This window comes from Falco peregrinus, chromosome 1 (assembly GCF_023634155.1).
Source record: "Falco peregrinus isolate bFalPer1 chromosome 1, bFalPer1.pri, whole genome shotgun sequence".
Lineage (NCBI taxonomy): Eukaryota > Metazoa > Chordata > Aves > Falconiformes > Falconidae > Falco > Falco peregrinus.
In genome coordinates, this window is record NC_073721.1 from 19,992,253 (window position 1) to 20,009,069 (window position 16,817).

The 16,817-nt window shown below is 52.6% G+C and overlaps 2 protein-coding genes and 1 non-coding gene across 3 annotated transcripts; 2 read left to right on the forward strand and 1 right to left on the reverse strand.

Moving 5' to 3' along the window:
* Positions 1-3,958: 3,958 nt before the first annotated feature.
* On the reverse strand, positions 3,959-7,363 carry EIF4EBP2 (eukaryotic translation initiation factor 4E binding protein 2). Its single transcript, XM_055790447.1, has 3 exons — positions 7,174-7,363; positions 6,412-6,588; positions 3,959-6,330 (listed from the first exon to the last, which is right to left on the reverse strand). Exons 1-3 carry the CDS (start codon positions 7,310-7,312, stop codon positions 6,299-6,301), a joined length of 348 nt encoding a protein of 115 aa, XP_055646422.1. The 5' UTR covers positions 7,313-7,363; the 3' UTR covers positions 3,959-6,298.
* A 96-nt stretch (positions 7,364-7,459) lies between these two features.
* On the forward strand, positions 7,460-7,531 carry TRNAE-UUC (transfer RNA glutamic acid (anticodon UUC)). Its single transcript has one exon. It is a non-coding gene; the product is annotated as a tRNA-Glu (tRNA).
* A 482-nt stretch (positions 7,532-8,013) lies between these two features.
* Positions 8,014-16,422, forward strand: LRRC20 (leucine rich repeat containing 20). The gene is made up of 4 exons (XM_013297354.3): positions 8,014-8,185; positions 9,329-9,478; positions 11,311-11,478; positions 15,883-16,422. Exons 1-4 carry the CDS (start codon positions 8,116-8,118, stop codon positions 16,032-16,034), a joined length of 540 nt encoding a protein of 179 aa, XP_013152808.1. The 5' UTR covers positions 8,014-8,115; the 3' UTR covers positions 16,035-16,422.
* The last annotated feature ends 395 nt before the right edge of the window (positions 16,423-16,817 follow it).

A 16,817-nucleotide genomic window follows, 5' to 3' on the forward strand; every position in this document is an offset into this window, starting at 1 on the left:
CCCCCTGGCACCCACCGCCCGTGCTCTCAGGGGCTCCATGGCATATTCCATCCACCAGCTACAGCGCCCATCCCCTTGGGGACCCCCTGGCACACAGAACACCCCAGCCACAGCACCCATCCCTTTGGGGACCCCCTGGCACACAGAAGCCACTGCGCCCATCCCCTCAGGGACTCCCAGCACACAGCATCTCGCAGCCACGCTGATCCTTCACATCCCTTCCTGGCGTCAGCCCCCTGGGACAGACAGTAGCCTAGCAGATGCCACCACCCCAGCCAGGTTCAGAAGGACAACAGCAGTTTTGGCAACGTCAAGGCACCGCCTGCACCTCTCAAAGCCACAAAGCCCTTTTCCTTTGCAGAAATGGAAGAGGAGGGAGGGATGCGTGCAGCGGAGGCCAGAGTGAGGGATGCTACTGGATCCAGGCTAGGTGTGAAATGCCTGCAGGGAGCCCCTGCTCCCCTGCTTTACCATGCCAAGGGGGACTGCTCCCCGAAACTCACACAGGGAAAGTAAAGGTCCAGCACTAGCTTCTGCAAGCACTCAGCACAAGTGTTAAAAGCAGGCTGAGATCTGAACAGAGGAATCTGTTAACTTTAAGCCTCCTTGCAGCCTGCTGGTGATGGACACCTCCCCTACCCTGCCCAGCCCCTGTTCATCTCCTCTCCCCGGTATTGTTGGACAGCCAGGTCCCAGGGCTCTTCACCACAGGTAGGGCGGGAAGCAGCTGCTCTAAGCAGAGCTGGATACATAGCACCCCTTTCACAGACCCAAACACTGCCTGGCCTGAGCAAGCCATCTGCAGAGCCTCCACGCTTGGTCTTGTGTGAGGCTTTCAGGGCATGATGGAGAGGGTGTAGACCTGGAGGCAACTTCTGAAATATCAGGGTAACTCCAGTCCCCCTCTCAGAGCAATCCCTCCTTGACTGGGCCAGTCAGGCACTTGGGAAAATAAGGCTGCTGCCCCCCCAGCAGCTCCCCAGTACATAAAGGCACCGTGGTGGGCTCTTGCAATGGCTCTGCTGGTCCAGCATCAAGCTCTGCTCATCTTCTGCTGGTTTCAGTCACAGCACAGAAGAAAGCCACGAGATGACTTCAGTCTTCCCTTGATGCCAACAGGCATTGCACTTATTCCACTGTGGCAAAGATGCTATTTGAGCTAATCCATAAAACCCCAATTCCTTCTACTCCTAGCTGCCTTCCCCCATTTCATTTGGGTTGAACTCTGAGCCCTCAGAGGGTTCCATCTAGGAGGAGGACCCCAGCCTCATCTCCCTCAGAGACCCTCAACACCCCAGCTCTACAGTCTTGCTTGCACCCAGCACCATCCATGGCCGCCGCACTGCTCCGTGAGGCACTGCCAAATAAATGTTTATAGGACACCAACAGGATGAAGGAAAAAGAGAAAAACAGCATTAACACATTCACCGGTGCTGGGAAGGAGGGCCAGGAATGTAAACGGAGCCTGGAGGCAGTCCGAAAATGGTAACAGCTGGAAAGCAGGGCTGGAAAGTTTGTTAATCAGGATCCTAGATACTAGCCAGGCTCCCGGCCTTTGGCTTAGCCAAAATGCCCTTTCCTGAGCTGCTCTGCTGAATTTTACAATTGAACGCCACCGGGCAGAGCCCAGCAGTCACACATGCAGACGGCAACTACTCCAGTTTAAAACTCAAATCAAGAGCTACAAATCCAACCAAAGTTTCATTCACTCTGCTGCATGTGAAATTACCCTGGTTCAGTTCATTTACAGCTCGCTAACAATTAAGAGCTTCAGTCCTAGGTTGAAATTTTACCAATTTCTTATTTTTAATTTTCTAATTTTAGCTCCCAAATCAGCATCTAGAAACGGCCCCTGCCCTGAGGAGCACATGGAAAGCCAGGGCACCCCACGCACACACACCTCACTGGAGGGGCTTTGGAAGCCAGGATTAAAAAAAAAAAAGCACCCAAAAATTCAGGAGGAAAACAGTTGTCACTCCCCTAAGCTTGACATCGCATGGGCAAAGCCAAATCCAGAACAGGGAAGCTCCCAAATGCCTCATCAGCTTTTTTTTTTTTAATTTTGCTCCTCCCCTCCATACACACGCTTCAAATTCACTAACGTTTCAGAATTAAAAAAAGAGCAACCCATGATACACTGCTCCCATGCAGTGGTGGAAGGAAAAATGACTTATTTTTATTTTCTTTTATTTTTTAAAAAGCCTCGCTGTCCATTTCCAAGCAACACATCTTTCCGCTGGATTTTTTTGCCCCGCCAGGCTCTAGGCACCCCTTAACAGAGAATTCGGGCACAGAGCCAGAATCTGGGGAGAATATGCAGGACGGAGCAGCAGCGCAACACAGATGCTCTGCACTAGCAGCGGTGCCTGCTCCGAAGAAGCAGGATTTCCTCACTGCCTTCTCCACCCCTGCTCCTACATTCCACTTTTTAACTCAGTCTGCAGAGGAGCGCAAGAAGCAAGAGTATAGTAATAAAAACAATTTAATAATAATACTTTAATAATAACCTGGGTAACAGTGTGACGTGACAGCCCTAAGCCAGACTCCTAGCAGAGCAGGGGCACTGCTGCTGCAATATGTGCCCACATCCATGGGAGGTCACGGCAGGACCACCCCGGATACCTTTGGGTACCCCCAAACCCAGGTCAGTGGCACCCTTGGCACTGCCCCCCCAGCTTCGCCCGTGGGACCTCAGCAGCTGTGGGTGGTTTGGGAATGCGGCATGCTGCTGTGATATTTCATGCGTGGAGTCTGCATCCCTAAGTGATGCGCACAGGGCTGGGTTGCTGGTAGTTTGCTGACACCCACAAAAATTGTGGGACCCCAGAATCCGGCTGTTGCAGCCAGCAGGAGGGGATGCCCTGCTCCCACCCATCCCACAGCACCCTTCCTACTAGGGGGGAAAAGGTTTCCGCTGCTCACAGCCCCCACATACCAAGCAGATGGTATAAAAAAAGGCTGACTTTGCAGCTACTTGCTTTAAAACTTAATACATACATGTTACTAAAATTACAATTGTCCTGGACCAGGACAATTTGTGGCAACACACCTGCATCAGCACAGTCCCCTCCAAGGGCATGAGCCTGAGCCAGGTACCTCCAGGAGCAACAGATGGGGCAGCCAAGTCTACAGCACAGGCTGAGGGATGCAGCCAGGCCGGGGACTGGGCTTAAACGTGCTCCTGGTCACGGGAAGCCCTCAAGGATGAGACTGGGTGGGGGCTGCTAAGAAACAGTTTACATGATGGCCTTAGCTGCCCAGCTGATATTTCAGGAACTTGCCCAGCACTCACAAGGCAGGGAAGGGCGCTGTGTACTGGTGTGAGCTCCTTTCAGCTTCAGCTAGAAGGGGTCACCAGGGTGGGAGTACCCCCGGGCTGGTGCAAACATGCATTTACTAGCAACATGGGAAATTGCTGGGGGTTTGCCATTTAAGCTTGGCTTAAATTCGGGGGTTGCTTTGCACGTTTGGAGTCTGGCCTGGACACATCCTAAGCAGGACTTTCTTTGGCACCTCTCCAGTTTGATGCCCAGGTCTATATAGGCTTTAGCACCTGGTGGTGCAGGATAAATGACCAATTTGCAGCAGTTTTGTACAGGAGTACATGTACTGTGGTAAGATCAGATTTTGCTGTACATGAAATTTTGCAATCGGGTCCCGCCTTAACCCTGGGCTGTTGATTCTGGGTTTGACACTCCCCTGCTCTCTGTACACCGAGTTCCACCTGGCTAGAGGTGGGAGCTCACTCCTGATTTACTGTCCTCGGCTGGGATCCCATTTTCCCAAATTGGAAATCTGGAAAGCAACTCACCTAAAGAAATTGGGACAGGGGAACACCACCACCACCCCCCCTTAAAATACAAAGAAAGGAGAGTTGACCCACATTTGCTCCATAGGGAAGGGAAAAAATCCCCCCTGCAGCCCGAGTCACCGTCAGAAGAAACCTGCAGCACCTCGATTTAATAGAACCAAGATCTTTATTGATCTCATTGTAACAGCAACCACTGGCGAGAGCTTTTCTCCTCCCGAACACCTGCCTGAAGAGACGGTAAAAAAACCCAAATCTATACCCTGACTAGCGGAGGAGCTGCCCCGGCGAGGCCAGGCACTCCCTCTCTGCTCTTCAGCCCCGAGCCCAGTTATAAAAAAAAAACACCAGGAGAAAGTCGCTGGGATGGGGAACGGAGACAAAAGGCGATTGGAAAAGGGGGCATTTAGAAAAAAAAAGTGGTTTCCCTCCAGCTCCTGTCCATAAGTTAAGTTGTCCTCAGATACTTTCTATTTTATTTTTTTTCTGGCTTGGAGAGCAGGTTTCCCAAAACGAGTGGCTGTGCCGAGGGTGCTGGGTCCCTGCATCCACAGTGGCCATCCCCACTCTGCAAAGAATGTCCTTGCCCCTGCCCCTGCCGCTCCCTCGATCCGAGGGCCTAACAGACCTCCTAGGATCTTTGCTTTAAGGAAAATATATTTATTTATATATAATATATATATTTGTGTGTGTCTTATCACCACCCACCCACACGCATATACATATTTCTACTTGCACTCACTCACTCGTGCGCCTATTATGGCCGGCTACATGTCCATGTCACATCCCACCAAGTGTGACCCATGCAAGGGAAAGCATGGAAGAGACCTCCCATTCCCTTAGGTTTTTTGCTTTTTTCCCCCAAAACGAGCGGCATCCCCCCTTGCAAGAAAAGCAGCTGGAAGATGGGAGCTCGCAACCAGCCACCATGCCGACCCACACCAAACACACCTAGAGAAATAAATTATTGGACGGAAAGTGCACAAAGCCTGCAGCACGAATGCCGGTGTGGGACGTACCCATCCCTGGCACACACCAGAGCCACAGTCCCAGCAGGCAATGAGTCCCCACGGCTGAGTACCAGGGCAGAGACAACCCCGGGGAGGGAGGGAAGATGGATGGAGCAGGCACTCGGGTGGTGGCTGATAAAATGGCACTTGAGAAGGTTGCAAAGCTGTTGATAGCTCCCAACAAGCAGTTAAAAAACAAAGGGCGGGTCTGGCTGGTTCAGGGGGCACAGCACGGCACTGCCGCAGTGTCCCCTGCCACGCATGCCCTCACCTAACACTGCTCTTCAAGGCAAGAGTCGCACCAAGAGAAAAAAATAAATCCCATCTCTGGGGGGTTTCAAGATGCCAGGCACAGGCAGGATGGCCATGGTGTGCCAGGCCAGCAAAGCCGCCTGCGGTGGGGACGTTGGCACGGAAACTCTTTATCCATGGCAGCACGACCTGGCCAGGGGAAGCCCTGGCATGAAAAGCAAGCAGAGGATGGCACCGATGCTGGCACCCTGCAACTGGAGTGCCCTGGCCACTGCACTGCATCCCTGCGGTGTCTCACCAGTGAGTGCCCGCAAGCCCCCTGGGCGCCTAGTTATTCCTGAGACATCCAATGGCGCCAAGGGATTTAGCTCCTGTATTATTCACATTTTAAAGGGTGTGTGTGGGGTGTTTAAAAAAAAAAGAAAAAAGCACTAGAAAGCACTTTCCCAGAGGCGCTTGTCCCCAGCCTGAAAAAAGAAGCATTGCTGGTAAAGTGCCCCTTTTTAGTACCAAAAAAAAATAAAATCAAGGGCTTTTTTGTAACATATGGCTATGTTGCTTTGAGTCCTGGCTGGTGGGCTGGGGACACAGCCCCCTGTTGAAGGGCCATGACGGAAGAAATCCAGGTAGGAGAGAGATGTGGGCATGCTGCCCAACGCTGTTGGGGACTAACTTGGACCCCACAAGCACCAAAGGGAACAGGCTGCCAACACTGTCCTCCACTGAATGCCAGCAGGTCCTGGGGGTGCAAACAGACACTCGGTTTTAGAAGCGATGCTTTCCCCCTCCTCCTAAGAGGCTGCCCAAATTTTTCAGGAGAAGGGGCAAAGGGGGTGACACAGCTCCAGACTGCCAAGCTGCTGGCAATGGGAAGTTTTGGGGTAACGGGAGGAGGGGTTTTGGAGGGGGGGGGCCACGAGGCAGCAGAAGAGGCAAAGGGATGTTTTAAAAAGAAGCCTGGTAGAAATCAGGCTGTCAGTGGGCGGAGAAGGAGAAGGAGGAATAGGGCCGGATCCAGAAGGGATGCTCCATCTGGCACAGGCTGGGACCAGTCACCCACAAAGTGGGAGAAGCCAGAGCTGAGCTCCCCGGAAAGAGGGGGGGAAGCGAGCAGGGAGGGGGACACCGGCGGGGTCCGCTGTCGCCTCCGCGTCGCTGGGACGGATCCTGCTAAGCCAAATGGGGTGTGCACAGGTCTGGGGAGTTGCTGCCTCTCCGTGGTTCCCGCTCAGATATCCATCTCGAACTGAGCGTCGTCCCCTGGTGAGAGTCAAGGTGAGATGCGTTAGGGGGACCACCCCCCACCCCAAATCCCCCCACCCCACACCGGGGGTCCCTTACCCATGGATGGCTTCCCCTCCTGGTGGTTCAGGTTGTTGGTGTCCGCTTTGGGCTCCTCGCCGGCCGAGCTGGGGCTGGTGACACCGGGAATATTGGGGAGGTGACAAGGTGGGGTCTGGGCCATGGGGGAGTTGCGGCGGTCCAGCAGGAACTTGCGGTCGTAGATGATGCGGGTACCTGCAGGGGGGATGAGAGGAGGGTGGGGGGCTCCGGCCCGGCAGCACGGGTTGGCAGGAGTCTCCAGGCTGAATGGGCACCCTGGCCAAGGGCCTCCGGTGGGTGATAATTCGGCCCTGGACAAACACCCCCGGCAGCACCGGGTAGCCGCTGCCCCGGGGCGCCCGCCGCGAGCCCAGCAAACCCCGGCAGGGTGGGAGCGCACCGCGGGGCATCCCGCGTCCCCTCCCCCGGCCAGGGACGAGGGATGCTCCAACCCCGGGGTGTCCAAGCGGGCCGGGGCAGAGCCCCCCACCCCTCAACACCGACACCTCGCCGGGCGTCGACCCCCACCGGCCGCGTCCCGCCGGGGCCGCCTGCCACCCCGCACCGGGGGCCGCCTGCCAGCCCGGCGGGACCCTCCGCGCCCCCGTTGCACCCCGGAAAAGCAACAAGCCCTGCTCCAGGCGCTCGCCTTATGGACACCAGCGGCAGGCGCTCCCTGTACGCGATATACAGGCGCGATAGGCGGCGCTCAGAGAGGCGGCGGGAGCGCTCCCCCGGCGGGGCCGCCGCCCCGCAGGCCCCGGCTGCCCCCGCGCTTACCTCCCGGCGTGGTGGAGAAGAGGGTGCCGCCGGGGGTGGTGCAGTAGTCCGGGGGCAGCTGCTCCGCGTCGCTGAGGGCCACGGTGCGGGTGGGGATGGCCCGGCTCTGGCTGGGCTGGCGGCCGCCGGCGGACGACATGGCCCCGCGCTATTGTCCCCGCGGAGGCGGCGCGGAGCGGGCGCCGCCCCCCCGCCTCCCCTCGCCCCCCCGCAGCCGCCGCGCAACCGCGCTCCGGCCGCCGCCGGCAGGGGGCAGGCGCGGGGGCGGGCAGCGCTGCCCGCGCCCTCCCACGTGGTCTAGCGGTGAGGATTCCTGGCTTTCACCCAGGCGGCCCGGGTTCGACTCCCGGCGTGGGAAGAGCGTTTTTGGGGTTGCGGGGTGGGTGGGAAGGTGTCCAGCCTTCCGCCGGGACCGCCCGCGCACCCGTGTCGTCGTGGCCAGGGCGCCTTCCGCCAAAACATTTTGACTGAGCCGAGCTGGTCAAGGTCACCAGGAAAGGGGACACACTCCATATCCCAAAGGTACCAGCCCAAAAAGTTGCAATTCCCACACCCCAAGGGCTACACCACCCCGAGATGATCAGGAAAGGGGACGCACCCCCATATCCCAAAGTACCAACCCAGAAAATTGGGATTCCTGTACTCTGAGGGCCATGCCAGCCCCAGATGATCAGGAAAGGGGATGCATCCCTCTGTCCCAAACCAGGAATGGAGGTGCATCCCCATACCCCAAGCACACCATCCTCAAAAGCTGGGACTCTCATACCCGGAGGGTCATGCCAAGCCCAGCACTGCCTCCCTCCCCTGGGAACGCTGATCCCACCAGTTATTTTTAGCATCCCTCTCCCGAGAGGCTGGAGCTGCTGGTTTCCTCCCGCAGCCGTGGATCCCCCCAGCCACAGCACACCCCCGGCGGGACCGGGCGCCCGCCTGCACAAGAGGATGGGTGAGGCAGTAGCGCGGGTGGCCAGAAAGGTGAACGACACGGTGGAGAACAAAACGGATTCCCTGGGTAAGCCTGGCGCTCCGGCTCAGCTCCCGCTTGGGGCCTGGAGGAGGATCATGTGTCTGGGAGCAGGGCTCTATTTTTTGCTGCCACAGTCTAAAAAAAGCTGTTGGCCTCCCCTCTGGGTGCTGCACCCGAGGCTCCTGCAGTCCTGGGGAAGGGAAAGTCTCCCCAGGCCCCTCAAAGTTTGAATGGGTTCCCAGCAATGGCACATAATCCCATGGGACATGCCCCAGGGATACAGTCCCTCCTTGCGAGCGATAACAGGAACCAGGCTTTTCCCCATATCACCTTGTTAGATTTGGGGGTTCCTGCAGTTTTGCCTGTTTCTAGCAAATATCAGAGACTCATGCAGTTCATCAAAAAGAGAGAGATGAAAGCAACTCATTTTTGTTCATGCTGGATTCCCAGCCCCGGGGTACAAAGCAGCATGCATGGAGAGCCAGAGCTTCATCGCTCAGCCCCTTGACATCCTCCTGACTGAGATCAGCAGAGAGGGCTGAGCTGGTGCAGCCCCCACCATGGCTTTGGGGAGGGGGCAGGCAGCAGAGCATCACCGGGCCAGGATTCAGGGTTTCCACCCCCCAGCACGTCCTGGGGGGGGAAACAAAACAGCTCAGAGCAAAGCAAAAATGCCAGCAGGTGAGAGGCATGGACAAATTCTTTTCCCTTTCCCATGGGGCAAGCACCCATGACCATGAGAAATCCAGCCGGGAGCATACCCAGGGAAAGCCCTGCTCCACCCTTATCCCAATCAGCAATGGATGAGACATCCCTGCACTGCTTGACCATCCCTAGGGAGTCAGTGACATGCAGGAGAGGGGTTACTGAAGTTTTTAGATATGGACAGGCTGGCTGAGGGTTTCCAAAAGGACACTGCAGCATGGAAATATTTGCAATGTGATTTAGGGCTGAATGCAGCTAAAGCAGAACAGCCTTAGCATCATCTAAGGGGGACAAACTACTTGTACTTGGAGGTGACTGCAAAGGTCCCTGCAACAGAGGAGTATGGCAGGGGACATTACAGCATCCATGGGTGGCAGCACCCAGACAGGCAAATCAAACATGAAGGGACGGAAAACCAGATGGAAAGCATTGCTCCATCCCAGCTGGGTGCATTATAAGGTGCCTGGGTCTCTCTGGGGGCAGATCTGGCTAACTGCAAGCTGATGACCTTCCCCATCGGCATCTACAAAGCCATGAGGAGCGTCACTGAGGGGATTCACTGCATCTCCCTGGCAAACAACGAGCTGAAGTCCCTCACCAGCCGATTCGTCACCACCTTCAACCAGCTGAGAGGTAAAGGACAGCCCCACTGTTTGCAACAGCCACTTCCAAACCCCCAGGGCCCAGAAAAAAAAACCCTAGGTTACTGCAGAGAGGGCACAGCACCACAGTTTCCCCATCACAGTTTTTGCTCCTCCACACTTGCACCTCATTCCAGGCACTAGATCAGAACCCCCAGAATCCATTTTTCTTTACCCTTGAGGAAGGGGGCACTGGTTTTGCTCCCACCCACCCTCTCCAACGCATGCCCTGCCACCTTACAGCCACTTTCAGCATTGGCCAGGCTGCTGCAGGGTCACTCATGATCCTCCTCCAGCTCCTTCCAAGGATGGAGCTGGGGATGAAAGAGGACAGGAAAGGCAGCCTGGGCATAATGGGGCACAGTGGAGATGGGGCATTTCAGGCTGCAAGAAGGCATGCTGGCTTGCTACTGGCTAATTAGTCCCAATCATGAGACAGCAACAGTTGCTCACTCCATCTGCTGCAGGAGATGGGGACAGTCATCAGTGCATGGCTGGTGCCATGGGGACATGTCCCAGTGGAGCCCAGCAAAAGCAGCCAGAAGCTAATCTGCTAGAACAGAGATCCTCAAACTACAGCCCGCTGGCCAGATACGGCCCCCCAGGGTCCTCAATCCGACCCCTGGTATTTACAGAACCCCCCCGCCGGGGGCTGGGGGGGGGAAACCAAGCAGCCGCAGATGACTGCCTGCCACTTCATCTGCGCGCCGGCCCCCTGTTTAAAAAGTTTGAGGACCCGTGTGCTAGAACATAGTAATGCAAACATTCAGAGCATCCAGCACCATGGTTTTGAAAGCTGGTGACTGCACTGGGGCTTTGCCTGCCTGCAGCAGCACTGTGGGCTCTGGCAGCTTTTAAAAGCTAGTATTTTGCTCATACAGTGTACTGCATGAGTACTGCTGTGGTGGGTGTCTGGGGAGATTTCCCATGTTGTGCTGGAGCATCATCCATGAAAACTCCCCTCAGCTAGAGAAAAGAAACATGTTGAGCAAAGGAAATCAATTTTCATTTTCTAGACAGTACAGGAGCCCTGGGGGTTTTAGGGGGAAGGTCTTATTTCCCAACAAGGGCTTTGCTCCACTAGTGAACGAATCACTCCAGTGACGAGCCTGCTGGGCCTCAGCAAGGCTGTTGCAGAGGAGAGATGCCCTGGGCCCTGCACCAGTCTGAATAAGGCAGGACCTATAAATACCAGGTATTAGCAGGGGCAGGGCAGCATGCATAGGTATTTATAGAGCAGAAAGCCCTGTGTCACTGGAGAAGGGCCCTGGGACAGCAGGATTTGGGTTGTTGTTCCCACAGCTAATGGCCTTTTATGCAAGAGTGCTGCTCCTGGCCCCACAGGAGCTCATTTCCAGGGAGGAAAGCATCACAGGGGTTAAACTCCATAGAATAGATCTTTTTCACATATAAATGCATTTCTTCCACCACTGTTTATGCCTCAGAAGGGGTTCAGGCATATGAAGATAGAAAACTAGCCTTAAGCCATGACAAACATCCATTGGTGAGAGGGGAATTGCATCAACTTCACTAAGAAATACTGCTTATGCCTGCAGCACCTGCTTGCAAAATGTTGCAGAGGTTTCATTAGGAAAGGCTGAGGAAGCCAAGAAATGTATAATTCCTAAAAGCAGTATTTTGCAGCAGGCAAAAGTATGATGGCAAACAATGGAGATGAGAAAAAACACTCATTTTTAAAGTTGGAATCCCATTATTGGATGTGACAGCCCATGGGGGACAGAGGTTGTAAATTAAGCTATGCATTAATTATTTTCCCATTTTTTACCCACACCATCCCACCACCTCTCTCCTCCAAAACTGCAGAGCTCAACCTGGCAGGCAACTACCTACACCGCCTGCCTGAGGAAATCACCTCCCTACTGCACCTCCGGGCCATCAACCTCTCCCGTAACAGGTTTCGGCATTTCCCAGAGCACCTGGCCTCGGTCACCACCCTGGAGACCATTGACCTGGAAGAGAATGAGATCACAGGTGAGAGGGACCTTATCCCACTGGAGGTGATGCTAATCCACATCCCTGGGCAGGGAGAGATGCTGGCTTGAAGCTTTGCTTGTGGTCCATCACCCCCAGCAGATTCAGCCAGGCTGCGGGATGGCTTAGTGACCCAGCAGAAGGAGCATGAATTTGACAGGGGCAAGGGCACACGGGTGCGCAAGGGAGATGCTAAATAGACAGAGCCTTGTTAGCCACTTGCTTTTGCTAATGCTTGTGCTCCCTTCTGGGGCAAAGCTGTTGCAGGCATAGGGGGAATCAAGCCCTATTCAGTCCACCCTATTCACCAGACTGGGATATAGCTTTCAAAGGCAGCTCTAGCTGTAACTCAAAATCGCCAGGTTTCATAAAAAAATTAACCTGACTGCAGAACCCAGCCTGAAGGATGCTGGGCTGAAATGTTTGCTGCTAGGCAAAGCAAGGGCACAAGCCCACCTGAACATTTCCCAAAGCAAATAGGAGCTGCTACACTACAAAATCCCCTTAAAAAAAAGAAATTAGAGGGATGGAAAGAACCACTCATCCCTCAACCCTGAAGTGGGAGGAAAATCTTTCATGCGCAAAGCTGAAGCCCCTGGAGTCCCCAAGAGCTGGGCAAAAGGGGCAGCTGTTGCACATAGATAAAAGGGGATTTATTTAGGAGTGAGCTTTGAAAGAGCCCAGGCTGGAGCATCCCACAGCCCATGCAGATCCCTGGGGAGGTGAATATTGAGTCCACTCAATTTTGCTGTTTTATCTGGGATGGCTTCAGCTGCTGCTGGGAAAGCTGCTCCCTGCAACATGAGTTTTATTAACAGCATCAGCTGCTCCCTGGCCATGCCTGTAGAAACATGAGACATTAAGTACTGCTTCCATGACAGCCAGTGAAAGACATGGGTTTTCCTCACCCCTTTTTTCTCTCCTACCTCCCAGAGAGAAAGCTGTCTCTCTTAGTTCCCTCCATCACTTTTTGAGCTTAATTGGCTGATTTCTATCAGACCTGGTCTCCAAACACCATATTTTCCACTCATTTTGTGGAAGCAGGCTGCTGTGAGAAGGGAATGCAGCTTTTTGTTGCTTTTTTCCCCTGCCCAAATGCAGGGAGGCAAGGATGCATCGAGGGTTGTACCCAGCTGGATTAATCCTGGGGGAGAGGTGGCTAGAAAACCCAGCTGCCAGGCTTGGTCACCTCCTACAACGCTCCCCTTGGCTGCTGTTATCAGACTCAGGAAAACTAATGAGAGGATAGACATTAACAATTTCAAGCTGAAATGTTTCAGGGACTTACCTTAGTAATGAACACAATGCTGTCTGGCTGCAGAAATAGGTAAGATTAACCTGTTTTACGCATTTTCTAGAAAGGGAAGCAGCAGCGATTAGAAAGCCAGGGGTGTTGCAGCCTATTTTTCCAAGGCAAACAGAAGCCTGGGCTAACACGTTGCTCCTGCCAGCCCTTCCCAAATGCCTCCCAGGCTCCTTTGCACAGGAGTTTGCATTTATACATATATAAAAATGTATGTATATTTATATACCAATACTGTTTTACGTATTGTTTATGAGCTGGTATTTATATATGCACCTTTTCCTTCCACAACAGCCTGGCTAACAGGGGAAGGAAAATTAAGAGTCCATCAGCTTGAATTCAATTGTCTCAAGTTTTGTTTTTCCTTACTAGTCAAATAGGATTTGAGCCTCTCACACAGCAGCATGGTAGCAAGAGTGTAGGAGATGGCACCATCTTTTTTTCTCTCCTGTTTCAGCTAGCTGAGGACTGTGTCTTGGCAGCCAGATCTTACAAGAAGCAACTAAAATATTCTTGAAAAAGCTGTTAAGGCATCTGGAAGTTAATCTTGGTGCTGCTCCTCAGCAGCGATACCTACATGCCTCCAACTAGCCCAACACAGGAAAGAGTTACCCCAACAGCACAGAAGAGAGCAGAAGCCATATTTTGCTGCCTTTTGTAGTCTGGGACCCAGGTTGCCCCACTTAGCCCACTAACAAGGTGAGGACCTGGCTCCAGATAAAAGACCAGAAGGCAAACAGATGCTTTGTAGACCATGGGTGGGAGATAGAGGCTGGGAAAGGGCTGTTGCTTGTTCTATTGGCACAAAGCTTGGAGATCATCTGGTTTATGGTGCTGCTACAGTCATGTACCACTGCTGGTCCTGCTTATCTTCCTCTGCCTTCTTAGTGATGCTGAAAGAGCTCATAGCAGGGCTGCAAAACAGTTTTAGAAGCACCTGTTAGAAGAGGACTGAGTCACCTTCCAAGACATACTGAATGTTGTAGGCAATGTTTTCCAGCTAAAGGGAAATGGGAGTAAAAGGAGACTAATTAATGCCTGCCTGGAGCCTGTGGGCTCTGAAAGATGTTTAGTGCCATCATCTGCCCTTTTCATCTCAATAAGCTCTTAACTCTGGAGTGTAATTGTGTATATATCAATGTCAGTTATATTAACTCTTTCCCTGCTAATTAGGGTTATATCAAACCAGCATTTTCAACTCCCCAGTCCCTGGGGACTTTTTGGTATCTGAAGCTTCAGTTTCTCTTTCTTTTATTCCTTGATTAATGACTTAATGAAGAAGATGTTGAGACAGCAAGGGGGATGCTGTAGACCACTCTCAAAGCTGGGCAGGTCACTGCTGGGGGAAACTGGCTAATTTTGTCCTGAGCATCAGGGAGAACCACTCTTAATTTGGGATAATGGCATGGAAAATGTATCTTTGTTAATAGCTGCAGAGCAGCTTTGGAGAAGGCTGGCAGCCACCAAAGGATGTAGGTAATGCCAAAAGGTGACAGGAATCAGCTCCACTGAGCTGAGCAGGGTCCTTCTCCCCCAGTTTGCAGCTGCATGTGGCTGTGAGACTGTTGGGGCTATGAGTGTTCACTACCCAGCTCCTCAGATGCCTTGGCAGCCCTTTCATATCCATCTCATTGAATGTCTCCTGATGCCTTGGCTGCCCTTTCTTCTGAAGGAGCTAGGTTTTTCACTCACTTATTATCATATTCTGATCTGAGAAAACTGCTGTTTGCTTTCATTATGAAAAAGCCCGTTTTTGCTTAACCGGTGAAGCCAGTATGAATAATTCAGGCTCAAATGCAAGTGCCTTATCCACTGGGGAGCCAGCAAGTGATACTTTGGGTTGCTTAGAGAGGAGTTTGAGACTCCCACGGTAGGGCCGTATAGCTGCAGGCTGCACTGCATGCCTTGCCTGTTGCTTCATGCAGGAGTGAGTCACTGCTCCCTACCTCAAACCAAGCTGCAGAGTTGGGCTTTTCCCATTCTGTTCCCTAAAATATTTTTCTTAACTAACTACGTTTATGCAAAGTGGGGGTTTATCACTCTGTATATCCTTAGAAGATCACTAAACAGGAAGATCTAATAAAAAAAAAAAGTATTTGTGCATCAAAGGAAAAAAAACCCAACAAAATTATGGGGAAGTGGTGGTGAACAAATCCACTACAAAAAAAAATCCATGTGAAGTTCAGCCTGATGACAAAGATGCACTGCTAAGAGATGTGTAGTACAGAAAACTCCACCACTCTCTGGAGGAGGGGAAAAAAAGCACCATCAAGGTATTTGAGTGTTTTTTTCCAACATAAATTGTTTCATCGTTTTAAAATTGCATAATCACCTGCCCAGCTATAATTACAACACTGCATTTCTGCTCCAAGTATTGGCAGAAGAAATCAGAGCTGGGGATATGAAAGACTCCCGTCATTTTGGTGGCCCCATTAAAAAGAAACCATTTTTTGTAAACTCAGGCAGGTGGGCTTCTCATGCCCAAAATATTGTTATTTGCAACAAAAAGCTAAATCTATCATATTTTAATGATCTTAATGGTTAGATTTTTGTATCGGTCTTGTTCCTTTGCTCTCAGTGGATTCACATAAGGACTATCCATGAGACTTGCACCTTTTTTTAATGCAAAAAGGGTTTCCTCTAGAAACCCTGCCTAAAGGAAAACATCCAAATTCATGGAAATGCAAAATAGGAGGGTGCCCAGGAATGGCTGAGAGCCATTTTGCAGCCTGTCCAACAAGGGCAAAGAGCATGTGCTCTCCCATTAGCCTGGTGAGTGCTCCTGGGCATTGCAACACGGGGATAAAATAAGGTAATAAGTCTTTGCATACGGATTCAGCACCCCAGCAGGGGTTTCTTTTTAGGACTGGGAGAACTGGAGGGCAGTGTCCACATGTAATATAGTGGTGTTTGCACCTCGCAAAGACATTTGCTTGAGTAGTCATATAATTTGATCTTTTATTATGTTTCTGTTTTGGTAAATGCCCAGAGATTGGTGGGAGCAGGGTTTGCTCCAGGCTGCCCATCAACCCACGCTTTCACCCACTCTGCTCTGAATTCCCCACCAGGATGGACACTCACCTCGGTGCTCTCTCTTGCAGAGGTGCCAGTGGAGAAGCTGGCCTCCATGGCATCACTGCGGAGCCTCAACCTGCGGGCAAACCCTGTCAACCCTGAGGTGCGGCTGCTGGTCCGGCCCCTCGTCCCCTTCGACCTGCTGCTGTCACCAGAGGAGCCTGTCCCCAAAGCCTGAGAAGGTCTCGGGGTGCCTGGGCAAGCTCTCACAATGGGCAACTGCCTGCAAGAGTGGTTTGATTTAGGTCGGTCCCTGCTATGCCGCTATTTCTGCACGTCTGAAATGTGCAGTGAGGCAGCCAGTCCCTCTTTTTTTCCTTAATAAAAAGCAAGCAGCAGGGCTCCTCCAAAGGGATGGCTTTGTCAGCTTCTGAGCCAAGGAATCTCCCACTGTGTGTTTTGGGGAGGCAGGGGAGCCACAATGAATGTGGTGCGAGGTTTGGGTAAAACTGAGGGTTGGATGTTTGGCTACATCCCTCCCACCTGGCTGGTGATGGGGAGCAGCTGGGGCTGGGACAGTGGCTGTAAGGGTTCCTGCTGGAGTTGCTGACATGGCAGTGTGCCAAGTGCCCGATTAAATGTTTTCCTCTTACATGTTTTTTTTCTTATTTGCTTAAATTTGAATTATCAGTCTTTTCCTTGAAGAAGCCCCTTTGCACAACCCTACAGCGGCTTGCTGCAGCTCAGGCTGAAGCCTCCAGATGGATTCTGCCTAGACCTGAGGAGTATTTCCCTGGATTTTTCCAGGGAATTTTTTTTCTGGGGAAATTGGAATTTTCCCTATGGTTTTTCACCATGGAAATCAAAGTGTCTCAGTACCAGTGGGTTCCCACAAGCTGCTCACCCCATGGGTGTCCCCAGAAGCGTGCATCCACCTCCTGGGTGCTGTGGGTCTTCAAGACATGCTGCTCCCACTCCCAGGAAGAAATGGGCTGTGGAGCTCTGGATATGGCCCAGAGAG

What these genes read in the sequence shown, in the direction of transcription:
- EIF4EBP2 (XM_055790447.1), bottom strand. Translation starts at nt 7,312, where the DNA reads ATGTCGTCCGCCGGCGGCCGCCAGCCCAGCCAGAGCCGGGCCATCCCC. An exon ending in CTTCTCCACCACGCCGGGAG is followed by an intron (nt 6,589 to 7,173) that starts GTAAGCGCGGGG and finishes TCCCCCCTGCAG; the next exon opens with GTACCCGCATCATCTACGAC. An exon ending in GGAGGGGAAGCCATCCATGG is followed by an intron (nt 6,331 to 6,411) that starts GTAAGGGACCCC and finishes GACTCTCACCAG; the next exon opens with GGGACGACGCTCAGTTCGAG.
- LRRC20 (XM_013297354.3), top strand. Translation starts at nt 8,116, where the DNA reads ATGGGTGAGGCAGTAGCGCGGGTGGCCAGAAAGGTGAACGACACGGTG. An exon ending in CACCTTCAACCAGCTGAGAG is followed by an intron (nt 9,479 to 11,310) that starts GTAAAGGACAGC and finishes CCAAAACTGCAG; the next exon opens with AGCTCAACCTGGCAGGCAAC. An exon ending in GGAAGAGAATGAGATCACAG is followed by an intron (nt 11,479 to 15,882) that starts GTGAGAGGGACC and finishes TCTCTCTTGCAG; the next exon opens with AGGTGCCAGTGGAGAAGCTG.